This window comes from Aptenodytes patagonicus, chromosome 7 (genome assembly GCF_965638725.1).
Source record: "Aptenodytes patagonicus chromosome 7, bAptPat1.pri.cur, whole genome shotgun sequence".
Lineage (NCBI taxonomy): Eukaryota > Metazoa > Chordata > Aves > Sphenisciformes > Spheniscidae > Aptenodytes > Aptenodytes patagonicus.
Genome location: NC_134955.1, coordinates 70,361,924 through 70,381,801, shown reverse-complemented (window position 1 = coordinate 70,381,801; position 19,878 = coordinate 70,361,924). Strand labels below are relative to the sequence as shown.

General features: G+C 46.5%; 1 protein-coding gene across 2 annotated transcripts; it reads left to right on the top strand.

Annotated features, from left to right (window-relative positions):
• Window positions 1-6,658: 6,658 nt before the first annotated feature.
• Window positions 6,659-16,220, top strand: TMX1 (thioredoxin related transmembrane protein 1). Of its 2 annotated transcripts, XR_012995972.1 has the most exons (9): window positions 6,659-6,801; window positions 6,928-7,043; window positions 7,869-7,914; window positions 8,425-8,553; window positions 10,217-10,262; window positions 10,355-10,456; window positions 12,227-12,296; window positions 13,054-13,328; window positions 15,650-16,220. XR_012995972.1 is itself a non-coding variant. In XM_076345771.1 (8 exons), exons 1-8 carry the CDS (start codon window positions 6,659-6,661, stop codon window positions 13,230-13,232), a joined length of 831 nt encoding a protein of 276 aa, XP_076201886.1. In that variant the 3' UTR covers window positions 13,233-16,220. The 2 variants fall into 2 exon arrangements, 1 of the variants encoding a protein (XP_076201886.1); XM_076345771.1 differs by having other exon boundaries at window positions 13,054-16,220.
• The last annotated feature ends 3,658 nt before the right edge of the window (window positions 16,221-19,878 follow it).

The window sequence follows — 19,878 nt, the reverse complement described above, 5'->3', positions numbered from 1 at the left end:
AGAGGACGGCAAGATGCTAGGGAGAGAGCTGAGGGCAGGTGAGAGAAATCAAGAGATGGGATGGGGTCAGGTTGCTGGAGAAAGAGGAGGGTTTGGAAAGAGAGGAAAGCAGAGGGACAGCTATTGGCACTTGGTCAGTTTATCAGCTGCTCTTCCCTAAAGTATCAAACATGGAACTAGAGAAACGCAGGTTTGAGGAGTCCTGGGTGTTAAAAAGACCGCAGAGGGAACAGCACAGGAGAAGCAGAGAGCAGCTCAGCTCACCCGCCAGTGCACCTTGGTCTGCCGGAGCTCACTGGGCTTCATTAACAGGACAGGAGTTTTGACGCTTCTCCCCACAGGTGCGTCCCAATCCCAAACCAAATCCCACCTGGAAGCCCCCAGAGATGTCCCCAGACCAAAGAGGCAAAGCAGAAGAGGAAGATGAAGCTAATGAGGGCCACAAGGTGGCCTTGCAAGAGAAGAGAGGGGTGAATCCCTGAGGGAGCAGAATCTCTTTGACATAGCATTTGATACCGAAAAAGAGATAAAAACTATTTCAGAATAGTGCACAGAAGAGTTAAAGCAAATGAATAAACATGTGAGACAATATTAATTGTCTGAAACACAATCTGTTTGACTTTTGGTTTATAAAGATCTCTCCACTTTAGTTCCCATGGTAACTATTGCGCAAAAACACACTTTTCCTAATCATCTCCACAGAGTTTAAAGCAATTTTGTAATCCAATCAAATGTAAAGAAAATAATTTGGTTTTGCATTGAGAAAACTGCTACGTAAGGAGCAAACAGCAACTGGGAGAGGCCAGATTTACAGTTATGACCCTAGAGAGACACTTAGTTACTGAATAATTAGCAGTCACTAGCACATAGAGGAAAGGCTGATGGATAGTGGTTGTGAGAAGGGCTGTTGTAACCCTGAAATCTTCCAAGAAGTCTTCCAAAGCGAGAAGCAGCAAACCTTGCTGTGCATAGCATTTTCACCAGCTGACGCAAACTGCAGTCAGGCACAGCTTGCGTAACGGCAGAAGCTGAGACTGTGAAACTCTTTGCTCACACTGAAGTTGAAGCTCTCAAGCACCCGAACCCCTAACACAGGGTCTTCTGGACCCTGTGAGCCTTTGCTGAGGCAGCTCAGGTGCTGGGGAGCAGAAGGACTAGGCTGTTGGATGGGAACGTGCCTTCCAGTGGGGCTTCTCCGAGCACAGTCCCCTGTGGACAGGGGATGTCTGCTAATCCTCCCCAACTGTGCACAGAGTGAAAGCCATGTTCACAGGCAGCAAGCCCAATCTGGCTTCTGGGAAGTCAGTGGCACCCTCTGTGGGCTTCAGTTTAGGCAGTAGGGTTGAATTATTTCCCCTGATATAGAGGATTTTTCTGTAGGAGGAAGCACTGACGCATGGATTGTCTTCCTGGAATGAAATCCAGAGCTACAGAAATGTCACTAGCTCTTGACTTTAATTCTTCTAACGCTGAAGCCCAGAAAACCGTTCTGAGTGGAATTCTAAATGCCAACTTTCCCAAAAGGCCGAAGCCAGAAAACAGCTAAATAGATTAGGCAAGATCAGCTTTTCTTCCTACAGCAGTACAAAATGCAGCCCTAGGCCTGCCTGGGACGTTCAGGGTCAGCCTGATTTCACCTTGGGCTTTAGGACAATGACTTCACATCTCCTGCCTCATACGATTACACACAGGAAAGCTCTCTGCATAATCTCTTGGCATTTCATAAATGCAGGCTCTGTAAATGAGGTCAGGGCTCTGATGCTGTACCTCGTCCAGGGACTGCAGAGCTTGGTCCGTGTTTGGAAATAATTACCTGGCCAGCACTCTGCTATCTCCAAGTGGTCCTTCAAAAGGTCAGCCCCGGGCAGGCAGCCTCTGTGCCCCTGCTGCTCATTCGTCTGGTTCAGTGTTCAGCTCATCGTCAGGACATGTAAGGGTACTTAAAAAAAAAAAACAAAAACCCGAGAAAATACGTAAAAATAGAGCTGGTTCAATTTGTTCACATTTCAAATATAGATGAATTGACGTTCTGCAAAAAAAGGAAAAGAGTGGGTGAATTTGTGTGGATCTTTTTTAATGTTTTTGACCACTTACAGAACTGGCTGAATTTAGAAAATTTGTTCATCTCCGTGGCTTTAACTTTGGGGAAAATGTCGAGACATTCAAGCGTTTTGGGCTCTTTTTTTTTTTTTGTTTTCAGCTCAAAAGAAAACCCACAGGAAGCAGAGTCTTTCTGCTCCCACTCCTACCTGTGGGATCTGATTTCCTGAGGCACAGGTGTCATCAAGAAAAGGATCATTTCTTGACTAGACAGGCACTTTTCCCTTCATCATCTTTCATCCTGTATCAAAAACAAGCGGCTCTGTGGGCAAGAGAATGTATCGGCCTTGTTTCCTGGGCTCAGTGCCTCACGGCTGAACGTCCCTTGTCTGACAAGTGTTCTTGCTGACTGAGGCTTTCCCTATGGTGGAGATACTCATAATTCCTCTTCTCTCTGTCAAACAATAATCTGGGCTTGTGCTTCAGCCTCCTTCTGTGCGTCAGTAGTACTCTCTCTAACTGGGCAACTCTTTTCATGAAACTTATAGAGACTTGACTTGGCCCAACCCTGGCCAAAATGCTGCGCAGTATTGTGGTTGTGTGCTGGGGGGAAGGACTGTAGGCTGACCACAAAATCCCCTTTACCTCAGCTCCTTAGAAAAACCACCGAAAAACATTAGTATTATTGGACAAGGAAAAAGCCCTCCACGTTAACGCCTTGAGAGATGACAGGGTGTCCCTAGCAGGAGAGCCAGGTAATTTCTAACCGAAGAGGATTTTCTTCTGAACCTTCAGTCTCTTCCCCGTTTAGAAGCAGCCTCAACTCTGCCGCTGTGTGGCAGCGCTGAAAAAGAACATGACGAAAAAATCACTAATCGGTGAAAAAGATCACTCCCCAGTGCAGAGCTCACCCCACCGGGCAAGAAAGCCCCTGCTCCGCACTGTGGCGTCGATTTTACAAACAGGCACTTGCGCCTTCTGGCCTCCACCACCGGAACTTCGTCCCACCAGAGGAGCCGGTGTTTTGCAGAACCGCTTGGGGCTTTCTCGGAGGATGAGGACAGTCACCGGGGTTTGCCGAAAGGAAGGCTATGGGCAGTCTCACAGCGGCCCTCGGGGCTTGGGAGAGTTTTCACCAATGATCCTACTTTCCCCTTTGAGTGGTGGTGCAATTGGAGGCCAGCGTTGGTTGTAAAGGCAACTGTTCTCAGCACAGATCTCAGCAGGCAAACCTCTTCCTTCCTGCAGACACCATCACTGAATTTTAACACTAGCACAGCGCCTCTGGCAGGCAGGACCATACGTTTTTCTCACTTCAGTACGCGAGGTGTGGACAAACTCTGCAATAAGAGAGAACATTAAGGACCTATGGTAAAACTTATTTAACGTGCGTTGGCCCAGAATTTAACTCCCACCACCTGCACAGGGAAAAAGCCTAGAAGCCCAAGGATCCCTCTTTAGATTCGGGACTAAGCAGAGGGGGGCAGTGCTGGGATGGTCTTGGAGACACCGCAGGTTGGTCAAGATCAGAGTCACGGGGCTCTGCAGCCTCGTGAACATAAAAGTATCTGGTGTTGCTCCCGTGGAGGAGTATCATACCTCTAAGGAAGCATGAGGGTAAGAAGGGGATTGGGCTGCGGTGGCTAATGGATTAAACCAGTGCTGTCCCTCCATACTCTGCACATTTCTGAAAGTAAGTCATAAAGCTTACTTTTTTTTTTTCAAATCTCACATCAACAGAGCAGCCACAGAGGGAGGGAAAATGGGTAGCATTAGGAGATGTGTTCATTTCTTAAGGTCACTCGGAGCCATCTCATGTTTGTTCGGTTATTAAATCTCTTTATTCTACTGTGAACCTTGAAGGATGAGGCAGATATTTCTCCATATGGCTTGGGAGAGCTGAGGTGAATAGGCTGGAGGAAGCCTATTACCCCACACGGAGCACTGTGTCCAGCTCTGGAGCCCTCAGCATAAGAAAGACACGGACCTGTTGGAGCAGGTCCAGAAGAGGACCACGAAAATAATCAGGGGGATGGAACACCTCTCCTGTGAGGACAGGCTGAGAGAGCTGGGGTTGTTCAGCCTGGAGAAGAGGCGGCTTTGGGAAGACCTTATTGCAGCCTATCAGTACTTAAAGCGGGCATATAAAAAAGATGGCAGCAAACTTTTTAGCAGGGCCTGTTGCGACAGGACAAGGGGGAATGGCTTTAAACTAAAGGGGGGTAGATTCAGACTAGATATAAGGGAGAAATTGTTTACGCTGCGGGTGGTGAAGCCCTGGCCCAGGTTGCCCAGAGAGGTGGTGGATGCCCCATCCCTGGAAACATTCCAGGTCAGGCTGGACGGGGCTCTGAGCAACCTGATCTAGTTGAAGATGTCCCTGCCCACGGCAGGGGGGTTGGACTAGATGGCCTTGAGAGGTCCCTTCCAACCCAAACCATTCTGTGATTCTATAATTCTAAGAATGCATAAAAGATACGGTCAAGGCCGCCTTGTTCTCAAATGCCTCAAAACTTTACAAAGAAACAAGACAATGTCAATGTAATAATAATGGAGACAAAAAGTAATTCACAACAATCACTACCCTTAAAATAATTACTGGAACCAAGCGAAGGAGGTATGAAGTCATACTTTTCAGGGTCTTTCAAGCTGTTTCCATAGGGAGCTTGGTGTGCCTTTGAAGCTACTCTTTATTTGCAGTGAATGCCTACCAGCTCCTTCCTCCTTGAGCCTGGGAGCGTTAAATGGCAAAATCATTTTTCCCGTCTCACAGTTCCACACGTGCCCTTCCAGGCGGGCCTCGGTCCTGTGGTGTCGCCTAAAGGCTGTGTTGCCATTGCTTCTGTTGTTGCCAGTACGCCATCGTGTTTTCCCTCTTTTGTTAAGATTGGATTAAATCAAACTCACCCTCCATGCAGTCATCTGTTTGGACGCATCAAAGAAATGAACATTTAATTACCCTCTTATTCAGCATGAATAAAAGGTGGGATCATGTTTCTAGCCACCTTCCCGAGGATGTAGATCAAAGCAAGTAGTCACCCCAACCTCCGCTCCACATGGTAACGCAACACATTTGTTTATGCGCTTATTCTTCAACGCATCTTAAATTATCAGGATGTGTACTGCTACCCTGAAGAACCCAAGACAGCTCTTTGCATCTCGCCTCATTACTGATGCAGAATGGAGGTATTCTTGCATTATCAGTAACAAATTACAAAAATTCAGTTATGACTGAAGTGGAATGGCAATGAGCAGGGAGGGTGCCGCAAGCAGTGATTTATTACCGAACCCTGAATCAATGAATAACAAGCTTCATCAAGTCCTTAATAATGCCTTAGTGTTCTTCTACAGAAAGGAACATACACATTATACTACAGAAAAGTTGCTAAAATTGAAAAAAAAAACCCAAACCCCCAAACACTGATTTATTCTTTTTCCTGCACTGCTCTAATGGCTGCTGCAGACCAGCTCTCTCCACCTGCCAAGGCCCTGAATTGCGAGGTATGAAACGACGGCAAAGGCCCCTTTGAAAAATGCAGGGAAAGAAGCGATCCAGGCAGAGAAGGGAAGGTGACGTTATCGCAGCTGCTCCTGACCAAGAGCTGGAGAAAACTTCATGGCAGAGAAACTCTGTGTGTATGAAAAAGAGAGGTTCCTTCCTTTGAAAAGGTTAAGGTGTTGATAGACTGCTGTGAAAAGACGTGGGATTCGTCTGCTCGTTACCAGTGACCTTTTTCCTGACTTTTGCTTGAGAACTAAGTACTCAAGTACGAAGTTACTCTCCGCCATAAGTAACTAAAGATGCGGGAGAGGGAAGCAGGGCTTGCAGTGAGGGAAACCTGTTCTCCCTGTGACCCCGTACGGCAGTTTCCTCCCCTCACTGTGGGCCGCCGTCTGCCCCGAGCGCCCAGAGCTCCCTCCCATTCCTCGGGCAGGAAACAGGGCATCGGGAGATAGCACAGCTGGAGTATTTGCTGTGGCTGGTTTTGTTCCTGTTCACCTGTTCGCTGTCAGGGTGCGAGAGGAGGCGGGGGAAGAAGCGCGCACCAGGGCGAGCAGCCGGCGCGGGCCCCCTCGCTGTCCAGCTGAGGGGCTGGGCTCCCTGCGGAGATGCCACGCCCTGCACAGCAGCAGGGGGAAGCACTGGCTCTCCTCCATGTCCCCGGGGTGACGCTGGGAGCGGGGCTTGCCACAGAAGGGAGCCGGCAAGGCTGCCCCGGCCGCCCCGACGCCCTGCCCGGCCGCCCCACACCGCCTGTGAGGAACGCGGCGGCGGGGGGGGGGGCGGCGCCCTGTGAGGCGGCGGGGGAGGAACCGGCCGCTCCCCATTGGCCGAGCCCCGTGTCCACGAGCCCCCCCCACCCCAACTCGACGCTCTATAGGCTGCCGCGCACCCTGAGCCCGCCCCCAGGCCTTCCCTGCCCCGCCCGAACAAGCGGCCGCGGAACGCGCCTTTCCGCGCGCGCGCGGTGCGCCCCGGAGGGGCGAGGGGCGCATGCGCCAAGGCGTGGGGGCGGTGCCAGCAGTGACGCACGCAGGGGCGCGCGGGCCGGTGGACCCCGCCCTCCCCTTCTCGCTCGCCGTCGCGGGAAGGCGGAAGCGCGCGCGGCGGGGCAAGATGGCGGCCGGCGGTCGGCTGTGCGCCCTGCTGTGCCTGGCGCTGGCGGCCGGCGCGGCCGCGCTGGGGAAGCGGAGCCCAGTGAAGGTGCTGTCGGACGGCATGTGGCGGGAGCTGCTGCAGGGCGAGTGGATGGTGGAGTTGTGAGTCGGGAGGGGGTCGCTCGGGCTGCCGGGGGGCGGGGGTGGGGGGGTGTCTCTCGGCGGCCCGCTGTGAGGCCGCGGGGGACCGAGCGGTGCCCGTTACTGACAGACTTGTGCTGCCCCCAGCTATGCCCCTTGGTGCCCCGCCTGCCAGAACCTGCAGCCCGAGTGGGAGAAGTTCGCCGAGTGGGGCGAGGACCTGGAAGTGAACATTGCCAAGGTGGATGTCACGGAGCAGCCGGGTGAGAGTCTGGCGGGGGCGGCTGGGCGCTCCGAACGCCCTCCCCGGGGCTTTGGGCTGCCGAGCGCTCGGGGAAGGCGTTCGGTGCAAGCGTATGTGCTTTTAGAAAATACACAGAATCGGTAGGAATAATAAAGGTCTTTTCCTGATCTCTTCTGAAGGCAGATTGCTGTGCGTAGACTAAGCAGTCCAGTCTTTCTTAATAGATGGAGGAAACAAGAAGGTTTCTCTAGAAAGTGGCTCGGGGGATTTCAAGGAGATTTTTGACCTTACTTTTTAAGCGTCATACAGAGAAAAAAAAAAAGTGGTTTCAGCCTCCCCTGTAGCAGTACCTCCCTTTGCTGGCGAAAGGGAGCGCGGGCAGTCAGGTCTTCCTCAGCTGAAGCTCGCTTCTCTGAGTTGCCCTCGTGTCTGCGTGGGATTTGTAAAAACGACCTTGTCCGTGCCAGTACTGCTCTGCCAAAGTCACAGAGGAACTTTTGAAACTTGCCTCGCTTGGATTATTTTCTGCAAGCACCGGAGGTTGCAGATCATGTGGGAAAAGAAGAGAGCATCTCTCTCTGGAGAGCTACAGCCAAAATAGTCAAGTAGAACGGTTATCTCCGGACATCTCTTTTTTTCCCCATGGAGAAATTTTCTTGCTCTTTGTCCAGGAGCTCTTCTTTTAGACTGTGTGCAGTACTTTGATATGCACAAGTTTGTGTTTGATCACAATTAAAGATTGCTACCTGGGAGCAGCTGTTTTTATTTCAGTGTATAATAACATTTCTTGCCTTTTCTTACATAAGAGTGCTCTACTATTCTGAAAATAACTGTTTTCTTACAGGATTAAGCGGACGATTTATCATAACAGCTCTTCCTACCATCTATCAGTAAGTATGCAATGGAGCAGGGTTTTTGGAGGAGAGAGGACTTTTTTTTTCCTTTTTGGGGGGGCAAACGAATGAGATTTACCACTCTCTTTAAGAATGTGAGTTACTTTACACAGAGACAGCCACTGTTTGACCTGCTGTGGCCTTACAGTACTGCCAGTTGTGTCTTTTTCTTTTCCCTTCAGGCCTTATTTATTCTATCTTTTCACAGGTGTTTCTGTTTTGCAATCTTTTCTCTGTAGGTTGATCTTAATACAGTAGTGTGGCAAGTGCGTTAGGAAGATCATTATCTTTTTATGGAATCGTAACCTAAAGCTAGCCAAGATACGCGTGCAGTCAAGATTACTTGTAGTCAAGATTTTTGGAAAACGTTTTAGAGCCAATATCATCTAAAGCAAAGTAAAACTGAAGAAAAAAAAAAAAGCAAGGGGATGGGAGGGAAGATGTTAAGTGGAAGCAAATGGTGCATGCTTGGGCTGTCTGAAATAAAGGACTTTTTTTGTTTTGCAGCTGTAAAGATGGAGAGTTTAGGAGATACCAGGGTGCGAGAACTAAAACTGATTTCATAAATTTCATCAGTGACCAGGAATGGAAATCTATTGAGCCGGTTTCATCATGGTTTGGCCCTTCCTCTTTCCTGTAAGTTTTGGTATGATTTTTATAACAATTTGTTGTCAGACATGCACGCTTTAAGGACGTGCTGGGACAGGTCCTTAGGTGTGCCGCGCCTGGTGCTGCCTCCTTGTTAACAGCTCGTGCGGCAGCTCGGTGCTGGTAAGAAGTATGTGAACGTGATGGGGGGGGGGGGTGGTCGTGCCTCCTTCGTCAGCTGTGGCAGGATTGTGTGCACTAGCACAGCAAAGATGTCCCGAGCAAGGTTTGCTTTAAGGCTTCAATAGTTATAGGTGGGTGTGTTGTTTTACTGAACTCTTGTAGGTAACTTACTGACACTTGAAGCTCTTCTTTTGGTTATACAGCAGAAAGATGTTTTGCCCAGCTAAATTCTAGGAAATTAGCAATAAAAACTGGAAAATAATGTAGCAACATCGTTGTAAGATCTGGGCCGGCCATTTAAGAAGACGTATCCGTAGCAAAGTCAAAAGCAGATTGGAAGGGCGAAGGCTGCTTTGTTGAAGGACGAGTGAGGTGGGGAGACTGTAGTCTGAGAAGAAACATGCTCTTTGGAATTCTTTCTAGTTTTGTGGCTTCGAAGTGCTTTTAGTTGTGGCTGCATGTGCTGTGTGGTGGTTTCAGAGTAGTTGGGTAACTGAGTGATTACAGCGTGTTGGGGACGCCATTGGTTGAGGCAAATGAGCCCAGTTGTTTGTGGTTTTTCTTCTGTTAGAGCAATGATGGCTGAAACGCCTCTGTGCTAACTGTACTGTGCTGTAGCAGCGGTCGGTTTATGAAGTGTTATGCTAGACTGAAATTTCACATTTTTTTTTTGTGGCTCTTCTAGGAAGCTCAGCATTGTTACTTTGTCTGCTCGCAATGCTATCTGAATCTTCAAACTGTGTGGTTGATCTACAAAGTACTGGCCCGCACCAAGGAATGTGTGAAACGGGGTACTAATTTTAGGATTAATAAGTTTTCTATTAGAAGCGTAGAGTACCAGCTCCATTTTTTGTGCGTACTGAAACAGTATGCGGGCTGCTTCTACGGCCCACTCATTAGCAACTTAGGTTGGCTTAATGTTTCAAACTCTCCTTTCCTTTACAGACAGTGAATACTTAATGCTGAAGTTCCACAATAACAGGGAAATGTCAGAATCGGCAGGATATACGTGGCAGATAGCCTGGTCTTTTTCACTTGCGTGTAAAATACGGCTAGACTTAAGTGTTTGAAGATCTCTCAGTTCTTATACAACCTGATTTTTTTAATAGGTTAATTTCTTGTTTTAATAAAATCTCCAGGTGCCTAATTCTTAATATCTTGAGTAGAGTTCCAGCTGGCTTCTCGTAGGCTGTTGGTCCAAATATAACTTAGAACATAAACAAAAGTAACTGAAATTCTTATGTCAGCAGATCCAAGTCAAGGAAGTTTGTGAATTCGTAGTTGTCCATATGTGGAACATTATACAAGCTGATGTCGGTACTGAAGGTAGCTTCATGGAAAATGAGTGCTTATTGAAGTAAAAGACAAAACAGAAGATAAAAATCAAAGTAGTTAGAAGGGAAACCAGACACGAGCAGAAAGTTGTTCAACATGGGACTAAATAATGACCAGTCAGGCAATTCAGAAGATACAGGTTATGTGACTGGCTTAAAGATGTTTTCCATTACTTTTTTCTGCTTTGTTTCAGGATGAGCAGTATGTCAGCTTTGTTTCAGTTGTCGATGTGGATCAGGGTATGTGCTTAGGTCTCTACTTTATTTTATCTTAACATGGTATTCATGATATTCAGCTATTCTTGAAATGATTCTCTTGTCTTTTATTCCAGCACTGCCATGGTTATTTAACAGAAAATGTTGGAATACCCGTCTGGGGCTCATACGCTGTTTTTGCATTGGCGACTCTATTCTCGGGACTGATACTGGGACTTGTAAGTGAAGCACTTGAAACAGATGGGCTTATGACTACTGTGTATTACACTAAGCCGCCTTTGCTTCAGTCTTTAATAGTAAGACCAGTTGTTCTCTGGGTACCCAGCCCCCTGAGCTGGAAGACAGGGACGGGGAGCAGAATGAAGCCCCCATAATCCAAGGGGAAATGGTTATTGACCTGCTTCACCACATGGACACACACAGGTCTATGGGGCCGGATGGGATCCACCCAAGGGTACTGAGGGAGCTGGCGGAGGTGCTCACCAAGCCACTTTCCATCATTTATCAGCAGTCCTGGCTAACCGGGGAGGTCCCAGTTGACTGGAGGTTGGCAAACGTGACACCCGTCTACAGGAAGGGCCAGAAGGAGGATCCGGGGAACTACAGGCCTGTCAGCCTGACCTCGGTGCTGGGGAAGGTTGTGGAGCAGATCATCCTGAGTGCCATCACGCGGCACATATAGGACAATCAGGTGATCAGGCCCAGTCAGCATGGGTTTATGAAAGGCATGTCCTGCTTGACTCACCTGATCTCCTTCTATGATAAGGTGACCTGCTTAGTGGATGTGGGAAAGGCTGTGGATGTTGTCCACCTAGACTTTAGTAAAGCCTTTGACACCGTCTCCCACAGCATTCTCCTGGAGAAACTGGCTGCTCATGGCTTGGACGGGCGTACTCTTCGCTGGGTAAAAAACTGGCTGGACGGCCGGGCCCAGAGAGTTGTGGTGAATGGAGTTCAATCCAGTTGGCGGCCGGTCACGAGCGGTGTTCCCCAGGGCTCAGTTTTGGGGCCGGTCTTGTTCAATATCTTTATCAATGATCTGGATGAGGGGATCGAGTTCACCCTCAGTCCATTTGCAGACGACACCAAGTTGGGCGGGAGTGTTGATCTGCTCGAGGGTAGGAAGGCTCTGCAGAGGGACCTGGACAGGCTGGATCGATGGGCCCAGGCCAACTGTATGAGGTTCAACAAGGCCAAGTGCCGGGTCCTGCACTTCGGCCACAACAATCCCATGCAGCGCTACAGGCTTGGGGAAGAGTGGCTGGAAAGCTGCCCGGCGGAAAAGGACCTGGGGGTGTTGGTCGACAGCCGGCTGAACATGAGCCGGCAGTGTGCCCAGGTGGCCAAGAAGGCCAATGGCATCCTGGCCTCTATCAGAAATGGTGTGGCCAGCAGGAGCAGGGAAGTGATCGTGCCCCTGTACTCGGCACTGGTGAGGCCGCACCTCGAATACTGTGTTCAGTTTTGGGCCCCTCACTACAAGAAGGACGTCGAGGTGCTGGAGCGTGTCCAGAGAAGGGCAGCGAGGCTGGTGAGGGGTCTGGAGAACAAGTCTGAGGAGCGGCTGAGGGAACTGGGGTTCTTCAGCCTGGAGAAGAGGAGGCTGAGGGGAGACCTCATCGCTCTCTACAACTCCCTGAAAGGAGGTTGTAGTGAGGTGGGGGTCGGTCTCTTCTCCGAAGTAACAAGCGATAGGACGAGAGGAAATGGCCTCAAGTTGTGCCAGGGGAGGTTTAGATGGGACGCGAGGAAAAATTTCTTCACTGCAAGGGTTTATCAAGCACTGGAACAGGCTGCCCAGGGAAGTGGTTGAGTCACCATCCCTGGAGGTATTTAACAAGATGTGTAGACGTGGCACTTAGGGATTTGGCGGTGTTAGGTTAATGGTTGGACTCGATGATCTTAGAGGTCTTTTCCAACCTAAATGATTCTATGATTCTAATGTGCAGGATGTTTGGAGGTTTAAACTTGTCTTTCTTTGGTTTCAGATAATGGTGTTCTTAGCAGACTGTATCTGTCCATCCAAAAGGCACAGACCGCCACAGTACCCTCATTCAAGTAAGCCCACTGTTTACTTCTAATTCAGTGAAGCTGTTTGGTAAATCTTACTTAATAAACATCGGTATGTAACTTGTGTCTGCAGGACATGAGACTTAGTGTAGAAGTTTACACTTGTGATTGATGCTTTGCTTTACCTGCAGCTGTTTGCCCTTAGGGTTTCTAGTGGGTTTGTATTTTGTATTTAGCTAAAGCTAAACTATTTTTAAAAAACTTTCTTAGGAGATAGAAAAATGTTTTTACAGCATTTTCATACCTGCAAGATATGAAATTCCATATGTTCAGGGAGATAAGGGTAAAAGGTTTGAGTGGAGCTCTCAGTGTTGCTAAGCTGGGGGTTTGCAAAAGTTTTCGGGGGGAAGTGAGGATTGAAGGTGAATTTGCGTCTCTCTGGATAGTAAGTGATTCAGTTTGGGGTTAGTCTCTGGAATTTTTCAAGGTAATCTTAAAAAGTCATGCAAGAAGATCTGAATGCTGATTTATGATTTGTAGGAACCTGGCTCACTTTTTTTTCAAAGCTGGAGGAAGTTTTATATTACCTTGTCTAGGTAGCCTGTAATCTGTTAATACTTGACCTGTGGGTAACTTCATGCTAGCAACAACTCTACCTAAGGTGGCAACTTAAGTGACTGATACTGGAAAGTGCTCCCTGGATTAAATTTATTAAAATTCTGTGCTAGCCTGTGATGTTAAAAAAAGTGTATTTCACATGGTGATGGTATTTATTTGTGTATGTGTGTTTTCCTCTCTCCTTAAGGAAAGCTAGCTCCAGAGTCAGCTCAGCTGTTGAAAAAGCTGGATGAAGAGCAAGAAGCAGATGAGGAAGATATCTCAGATGATGAAACGGAGGGTAAAGACGTGTCGAACAGAAACTCGTCACCGAATTCTGTAAGGCAGCGCCCAGTGAACACTGCTGCTACAATGGATAAATCTTAGCTTTATTTGCATGCAGGATTAGTGCTTGAGTCACCAACTCAAAAGGAGCTAAATGTCAAATCCTTCAGCTTGAAGAGAAGAATGACTCCTGTCATGGTAATATTGATGCATTTCACAAATTCAGAGGGGGGGCGGGGGAAGCATCTTTGGTATCAGGTATTCAAAACTAAAACATGCTGTTGCAAATGGCTGAAACTTCTCCTGTCTGTGTGCAGAGAAGTGTCAAGAAATAATTTATGTGGCTTCTTGAATGACTTGTTCTATAGGGATTTTTTTTTTAACAGAATGTAAACCAGTGTACTTGTCGCATTAGGGAACATTAGCAAGGAAAATGCACTAACCTGTTTGCTGTTGAAGCATTCAAAAAGGTTTCTCAGTATAAATCTATGTAGTTGTGCTCTGAAGAAATGCTGAGGGGAGAAGTCCCTTCAGTTATGGGACATGTTCCAGGCTTTTTATGTGACAAAACCTGCTTTCTGCTATGACAATGAGTGCTACAGACCCCTCAATCTTTCTGCTTCCAAAGAGATGAAAGTTGCTGTCTTCTTTTAGAGGAACAGAAGTTGCCCTCTGAACAAAAGCTAGAGAGCTTGTCTTTGCCATCCTCCCAGATGGAAGTTACCTCTTACAAGAGAATCTGTGTAGTGTGGATTCTCTGGCTGACCAGAAACCTGCTATTTGCATTGATTTCTCTTAGAAAAGGCTGTAGAAAACTACATGAGCTTCTTGGCGGGGTAATTCTTCTCTAGAAAAAATTTACAAGTAGCACCATGAAGTCTCGTTTGTCCCAATGACTCTGATTCAGATGGGAATAGTTTACATGCGGGGTTCTCTGCTGAGTCCAAATCCTATCCATTCATCCTGCTGTATGGCAGTAGGACTCTGCTTTTTTTTTTAATACATCATCAGTAATTTCTGCTTAATCAAATTTTACTGCAAATCCAGTCAGGCTGTACCCGGTCTGAAGTTGAAATAACTGCTTCTTCATTTCTTTTACAGAAAGTAATCTTTTCTGTTTTCACAAAACCATCTTGAAACAATATACCCTAATTCTTTCTTTAAAAAACTGTAGTCTGCTGTTTTCTGTATGGAATTTGTTTTCACTCTGTATAGAAATAAAAAGAATGCACATGTGCATTGGACCAGTGTTATCTTGCATCGCTTGTAAAGAATTTTCCATGCTCTTTCAGTTAATTTCCAAAGTATTTGCAAAGGAAGGGTTAGCCTAATGCTGAGCACGCTTAGGTTTTTTTTTTTGACAAGCCTGTTCTTTCTGGGGTTTTTTTTGTTTTGTTTTGGGGTTTTTGTTTGTGTTTGGGTTTAGTTTTTTTTTTTATCACCTGAGTGGGTTTGCAAGACTGGCAGTTGATAAATCTGTGTCAATAGTACACTTGGTCGTGAGTAATTAAGACGGCAAACATAGAAATGCTCTTGATGATACTTTCACTGCAGCCTGGCTCTCTAAAGCCAGGCTCTCCTAGTGATTATTAAGAAGACAGAGCATCAGACAAGGAGCTCGTAACGAACTCTGTGGGATATGAAAGAAATAGTGGGAAAGACAATATTCAGAGCTCTTGCAGGTGAATCAGCTTGTAAAGCTGTTAGGAATACACCATGGTTTTTGTCAGTCTTGAATGCTGCTTTAAGTTGTGTTTTAAGTGTACCCGGTAGGTCATAATTCATTCTCCCTGTTATGAACGGAAAAAAGTGATTCAGCTATCCAAATACCTGAGTGAATCTTCCAACAAGTTCTTAGATGAGTGAGAATGAGTTGTTACCTAAGATGTCCTGGAACTTCCTCCTTTGACTTTTTCTTTCTGTTTTCTTTTTCTGAACATCGGTGCTCTGGAATGACTTACGACTTCAGTGCTGGGTTATGTGTTAGGAAGATAGTAACTGATGCTCGAAAGGGTCCTTTTGGTTAAAATCTGAGTGTTCCTGTCACTTTTAAATATCAAACTTTTCCTGGTGTTTGAATAAAGACCACTGTGTGCCGTAAATGCCCTTAAGGTGTTGGTCTTGTGGGATTGCCTTAAATTCTCTAAAAGTTTAGATCTTAGCCTTTGTCACTAGTAAAATAAAGCAATAAATCTGTGATATACTAAGGAGACCTAGTAGCACTGTCTTTGATAAATGGTGTATTTCGTTAGTTTGGAGAGGGCTTGAGAAGACGGGGGACACGGAAATGCTGTATGCTGTTCTAGGAAAAAGTGTTAAATTGTTTTAAAAGCTGAACTATATGGGCTAACTCCACTCGGAATATATTTAAATGTAGCTGTTATAAATGCAGGGTTTTCTAATCTTTCAGTTGCTTTAAAACTGTTTGTGCAATATAGAAAGTATATACTGATAACTTTTGGCTAACTTCTAATTTTAAAAGAACAACCAACCTTTTTTTTTTTTTGCTGTACTTCTAGACTCCTGGTTTAACAAGAACTTCGAGCACTAATTTACCTTGCCTTTGCCTTCTGCACACCTACCTTCTCTTACTGCCTCCCTACCTTAGGCAAGTAACCAAATTCCAAAACCGCCTCTTAGTCCTAAGTGTTCCGAGTTGCTGGAATCCAGCCTCTGTGTGGCAGACCTACGCTTGTGATTAGTGTAACCTGCAAGTTCTGTTTTGATTAGCCATAGGCTGCTTGTGTTTGCTGATCTCTGTAAATCTTACTGTTCGTATTTTTAGTAATGTTATGGTTTTGTCCTGTGAATATTTAAGTTTCTTGATACTTTTTTTTAAAATCTGTATTCCAAAGATGTTTACTGAGTCTGAGCGAAGGTTGCAATGTGACAAACGTGCGTCAGAGCCTGTCCTTTGTGTGTATTGATGATGCTTGAATATCAGTTTTGTAAGAGTCGGACTGCCCTTTCCATATCATCACCTTGACAGAGCGTGTCCAATTTAATTCCAGAAGGAATTAATTAACTGTAACAATACTTTTTTCAATGTTTCAGAGAGTCTTCAAGTAAAAAATAACCACCAGCTTTGGATTCCTGTGTTCGTGTCTTTTTTTCTTTTTTAAGACTGTATCTTGCTGTTTAGCAATGAAGCAAAACTGCAGCTATTTCCGTAGAAGAAAAATTGTTGTAACACTCACAGACCGTTTGTGATCAGTCTTTTTTGAAAAGACAAGTTCGAGTAACACTTCAAACTAGAGCAGTTGAGACTGACTTGAGCGTCTCGTGGTAGTGTGAGCTGACCACTTATCATTTTGGTGAGATGGTTTGTATGGTTTGGGAAGGAGCTTTCACGCACACCAGGCTTAGACGGCGACGGTGATAAAATGGGTTCCTGTGTTGCAAAAAGAATGCAGGCTGGAGTTGACAAATGATGTTTAAAATTCAGTTCTTTAACTTCTTTCTGTATTTGCATAAAATGCATGCAAATCGTGTTTCGGCTGCAGATGGACTCCTCCCCTCTTCCACCTACACACTGTATATCAAATCTTAACAGCTGAAGGGGTCAACGTTGGTGAGTTTATCTTGGAGTGGGAAGCTTAATTCAGAATTGTATGAGTTCTGAAATGAAAGAGGCTTCTGGAGGAGGAAACAAATCCAGACAAGGTATGCTCAAAGCACTACTGAGTAACAGCCGGCCTGGTGCAAAACTCTTGTCATCGGAGAGTCTGTCTTGCCTGTTCCCTTGCTCCTCCCTCCGCCTCTTCTCTTGGGAGTGGGTACTGAGAACGTGGTAGCTCTGTGTGTTGGCTTTCAGTCTGAATGTGTGGACTTTTCCTGGGAAAGTGCAATAATACTCTTGCAGTCCTTCCTCAACAGGGACAAGGAATACGTATTGCCTGGGGAATTAAGTGGATGCTCACAGAAGCTAACTTCCCTGCTCTTCCACTCGATACATTATGTATAACAGAAAATAATAGCCAGTCCGAAGGAAAAAACGAGCTAAAAGTCAAACTGAAATTTATTTAGATATTGGGACTAGCCTGATGAGAAACAAAAAAGCAACTGTATGCTTAGCTGAGTCGGTCATAGTCAAAGTCAGCCACAGGTTTGGTTTTGAAACTGGAATAGTTTCAGTTGTGACAAAGATTGATGGGGAAGGAGACATTTCAGTATGCTATAGCACTGTTTCAGTGTTTAGAAACACCCGAGTACAATGTCAATTTTAAGGCTTCTTTGCCGAAAGAAGAGGGAATCTGTCTCCTGCAGCTGTCTTATCTCCTTGTTTGCATCAGCTGAAGTTCTTGGTTTCACTGAACAGCATCACCTTTGGCCCTTCCCTGAATTTTACTTCTGACCACTATTCTGGCTAATACCATACGGTCCACTCTTAGGTCAGCTTTTCTTTACCTTGCTGAACTCCTTATCTTGCTGTGGGCTCTATCAACGTCAGTAACTTTCTAGAAGAAGAGATTCTGCCTCAGTCTGCCTTTTTTCCTCACTTTTCCGTGTTCAGCTCTTCAAAGCTTCCCAGGTGCAAGTTTCATTTCTATTCAGCGTTGCTTATAGAAATTTTCTTAACTGCAAGGCAGATCCAGAAAGCCAACTCTTAGGTATGCATCTGATGTTTAACAGCCATCTTTAATCTGTGAAGGGAATAAATGTATTTCCGTTATCTGGTGAAGTACTTGAGTATATACATATCCCTGTTGTAGCGCTTCTTGTATTTGACCTTAACGTCTCGTGTACAAAAGCCAGCCTTCCAAAAAGCCCCTGGAACCCTGCTCCTGGCAATGCTATATAGCCTGCATACTGGGATCTGCTTTCTGCTCCTGTCCTACTGATGCTTAAGTTCTCTGTGCTGTGTCATAGCTCCGGCCAGAGAGAAAGCGCCGATAATCGTAATAACTAGAGGAACGCTTGGTGTCAGGGTCCCACGTGGGCTAAGCGCAAGGTAGATCAGAGACCCAACCTCTCTCCTGCAGTGGGAACCGATGCTGTTCTTTTGGAGAGCCCATTTCATCGCATAGCCGTGGCACACGTGCCTTGAAGTGCCGGGAGCAGCTGCTGGGCTCCGTTAGCTGCCCCGGCACTTACTTCAGTCTCCGGAGGCTGAAGTCGTGGGAAGCATCTGGGCTTCCAGTTCCACCTTCCCAAGGCAGATGCCTGCCCAAGACCCAGCGAGGAGTGCTAGGCACGTGCTAAGGGGTAATGGTGGATGTGGGCTTGTATGCAACTGATGTCCTTGGAGTGACAGCAGATTCTAAAATACCTGCGAATATCAGAGGGGAAAAGACACCAGTTAAATCGTCTGGGTGTCTCTTTTTAAAAGGTGCATTTATAAGTTAAATTCTGCCTCCTATATCAAGAAGTTTTAAAAATGCTAGATGAGAAACCATTAATGCAAGATCATCATTAAAGATAATATTTTTGTTAGCTGTGCTTTTCCTTCCAGAGTCTTTATGCTTTGCTGAGCCTGGACCTCAATTTCTCCCCCCCCCCCCGCCTTGTGTGACTGGTAATTTCTCAGAAAGATTATGTCTGAATCTTCCTTTAAACTCCTTGACATGTGGGATGGTTACTCCCCTCTGAACGCTTGCTGTAGCAAGGCTCTCAACTGAAGGGAAAGGGGTGTTCAAAGTCAAGGTTTCTTCTTGCCTGTGGCTGAAATCGCAGGGATATGGGATGCCATTTCCACAGGTCAGGTTCAATTGGTGCGTCCCTTCCCTGTCGTATTCCCAGCACGAACGCAGGCACCGCAGTGATAAGGAAAGGCTGCTCGCCCTGTTCCTGTCACCGCACAAGGCTTGTTCTGTTTCAGCGAGGCTCAGACCTGCTATTAGCACCGTTGATGTAAATCTCTTCCACCTGACTCCTCAGACTAGCCAAAATCTTGTTCGCTGACAGACCACAGCGCGTATTTGTCTTGCGATTGCAGTCTCACCTGTCCAAAAAAAGAAAAACCCGAGGAGGCCAAGTGCTGATTTTGGATGGCCTGAATTCCCTTGATCTTCTGCATCGATGGGGGGAGCCTGGAGCCACCAGAGATGCTGGGCACGAAGGAACGGGCAGGATGTGATCCACAGCTATGCTGGTGGAGTAGCTGTACTGCAGGAGTAAGAGGGGTGCGAGGACCTGTTTGGCTCTCGAGGGGGTGTGACGTTGTTAATCCCTGAGAATGAGTGATGCCTGAGCAAAGCCTTTCCTTACCCGTGCCTGCTGAGCCTGGCTGGTTTCTACATGTAGGCTATCTCAGTCCCTGGGTCTCCCAGGAAAATATCACACATTTCCCTTGTTGAAGCTTCCTGGGACTGCGGAGCTGATTTCTTAGATGACCAGAGAACTCTTCTCCAAGGGTAAGTAACCATTTCCTCCTCTTCTCCCCATCTCCTTGTCAAGTATTTGGGGAGGACATGCAGTGTGGTCTTATACAGCTTTTTTTTGTTGTATTTGAACAGGACTTTGTTAACAGTAACTTGAGATGAAGTACTCGGTATTAAGCAGGCTTTGGTGTGGGCTCTGCGTATGCCCAGCTGATCAGAAATAGAAATTGCATCTGATGTGTCCACCTGAGGCTAGAGCTTGTGCCTGTGGCCAAACTTCTCAAAGGTTCTGAGTTGCTGAAGGATCTGTTGCAAGTGGTGATGCTATAACACAAGAGCTGATTAATGAAATCCTGTGTGAAGATGAATAAAAGCAACGTGTTTCTGAAATGTCTCTTGTTCAGGGAGAATGATCCATGTGTGATCTC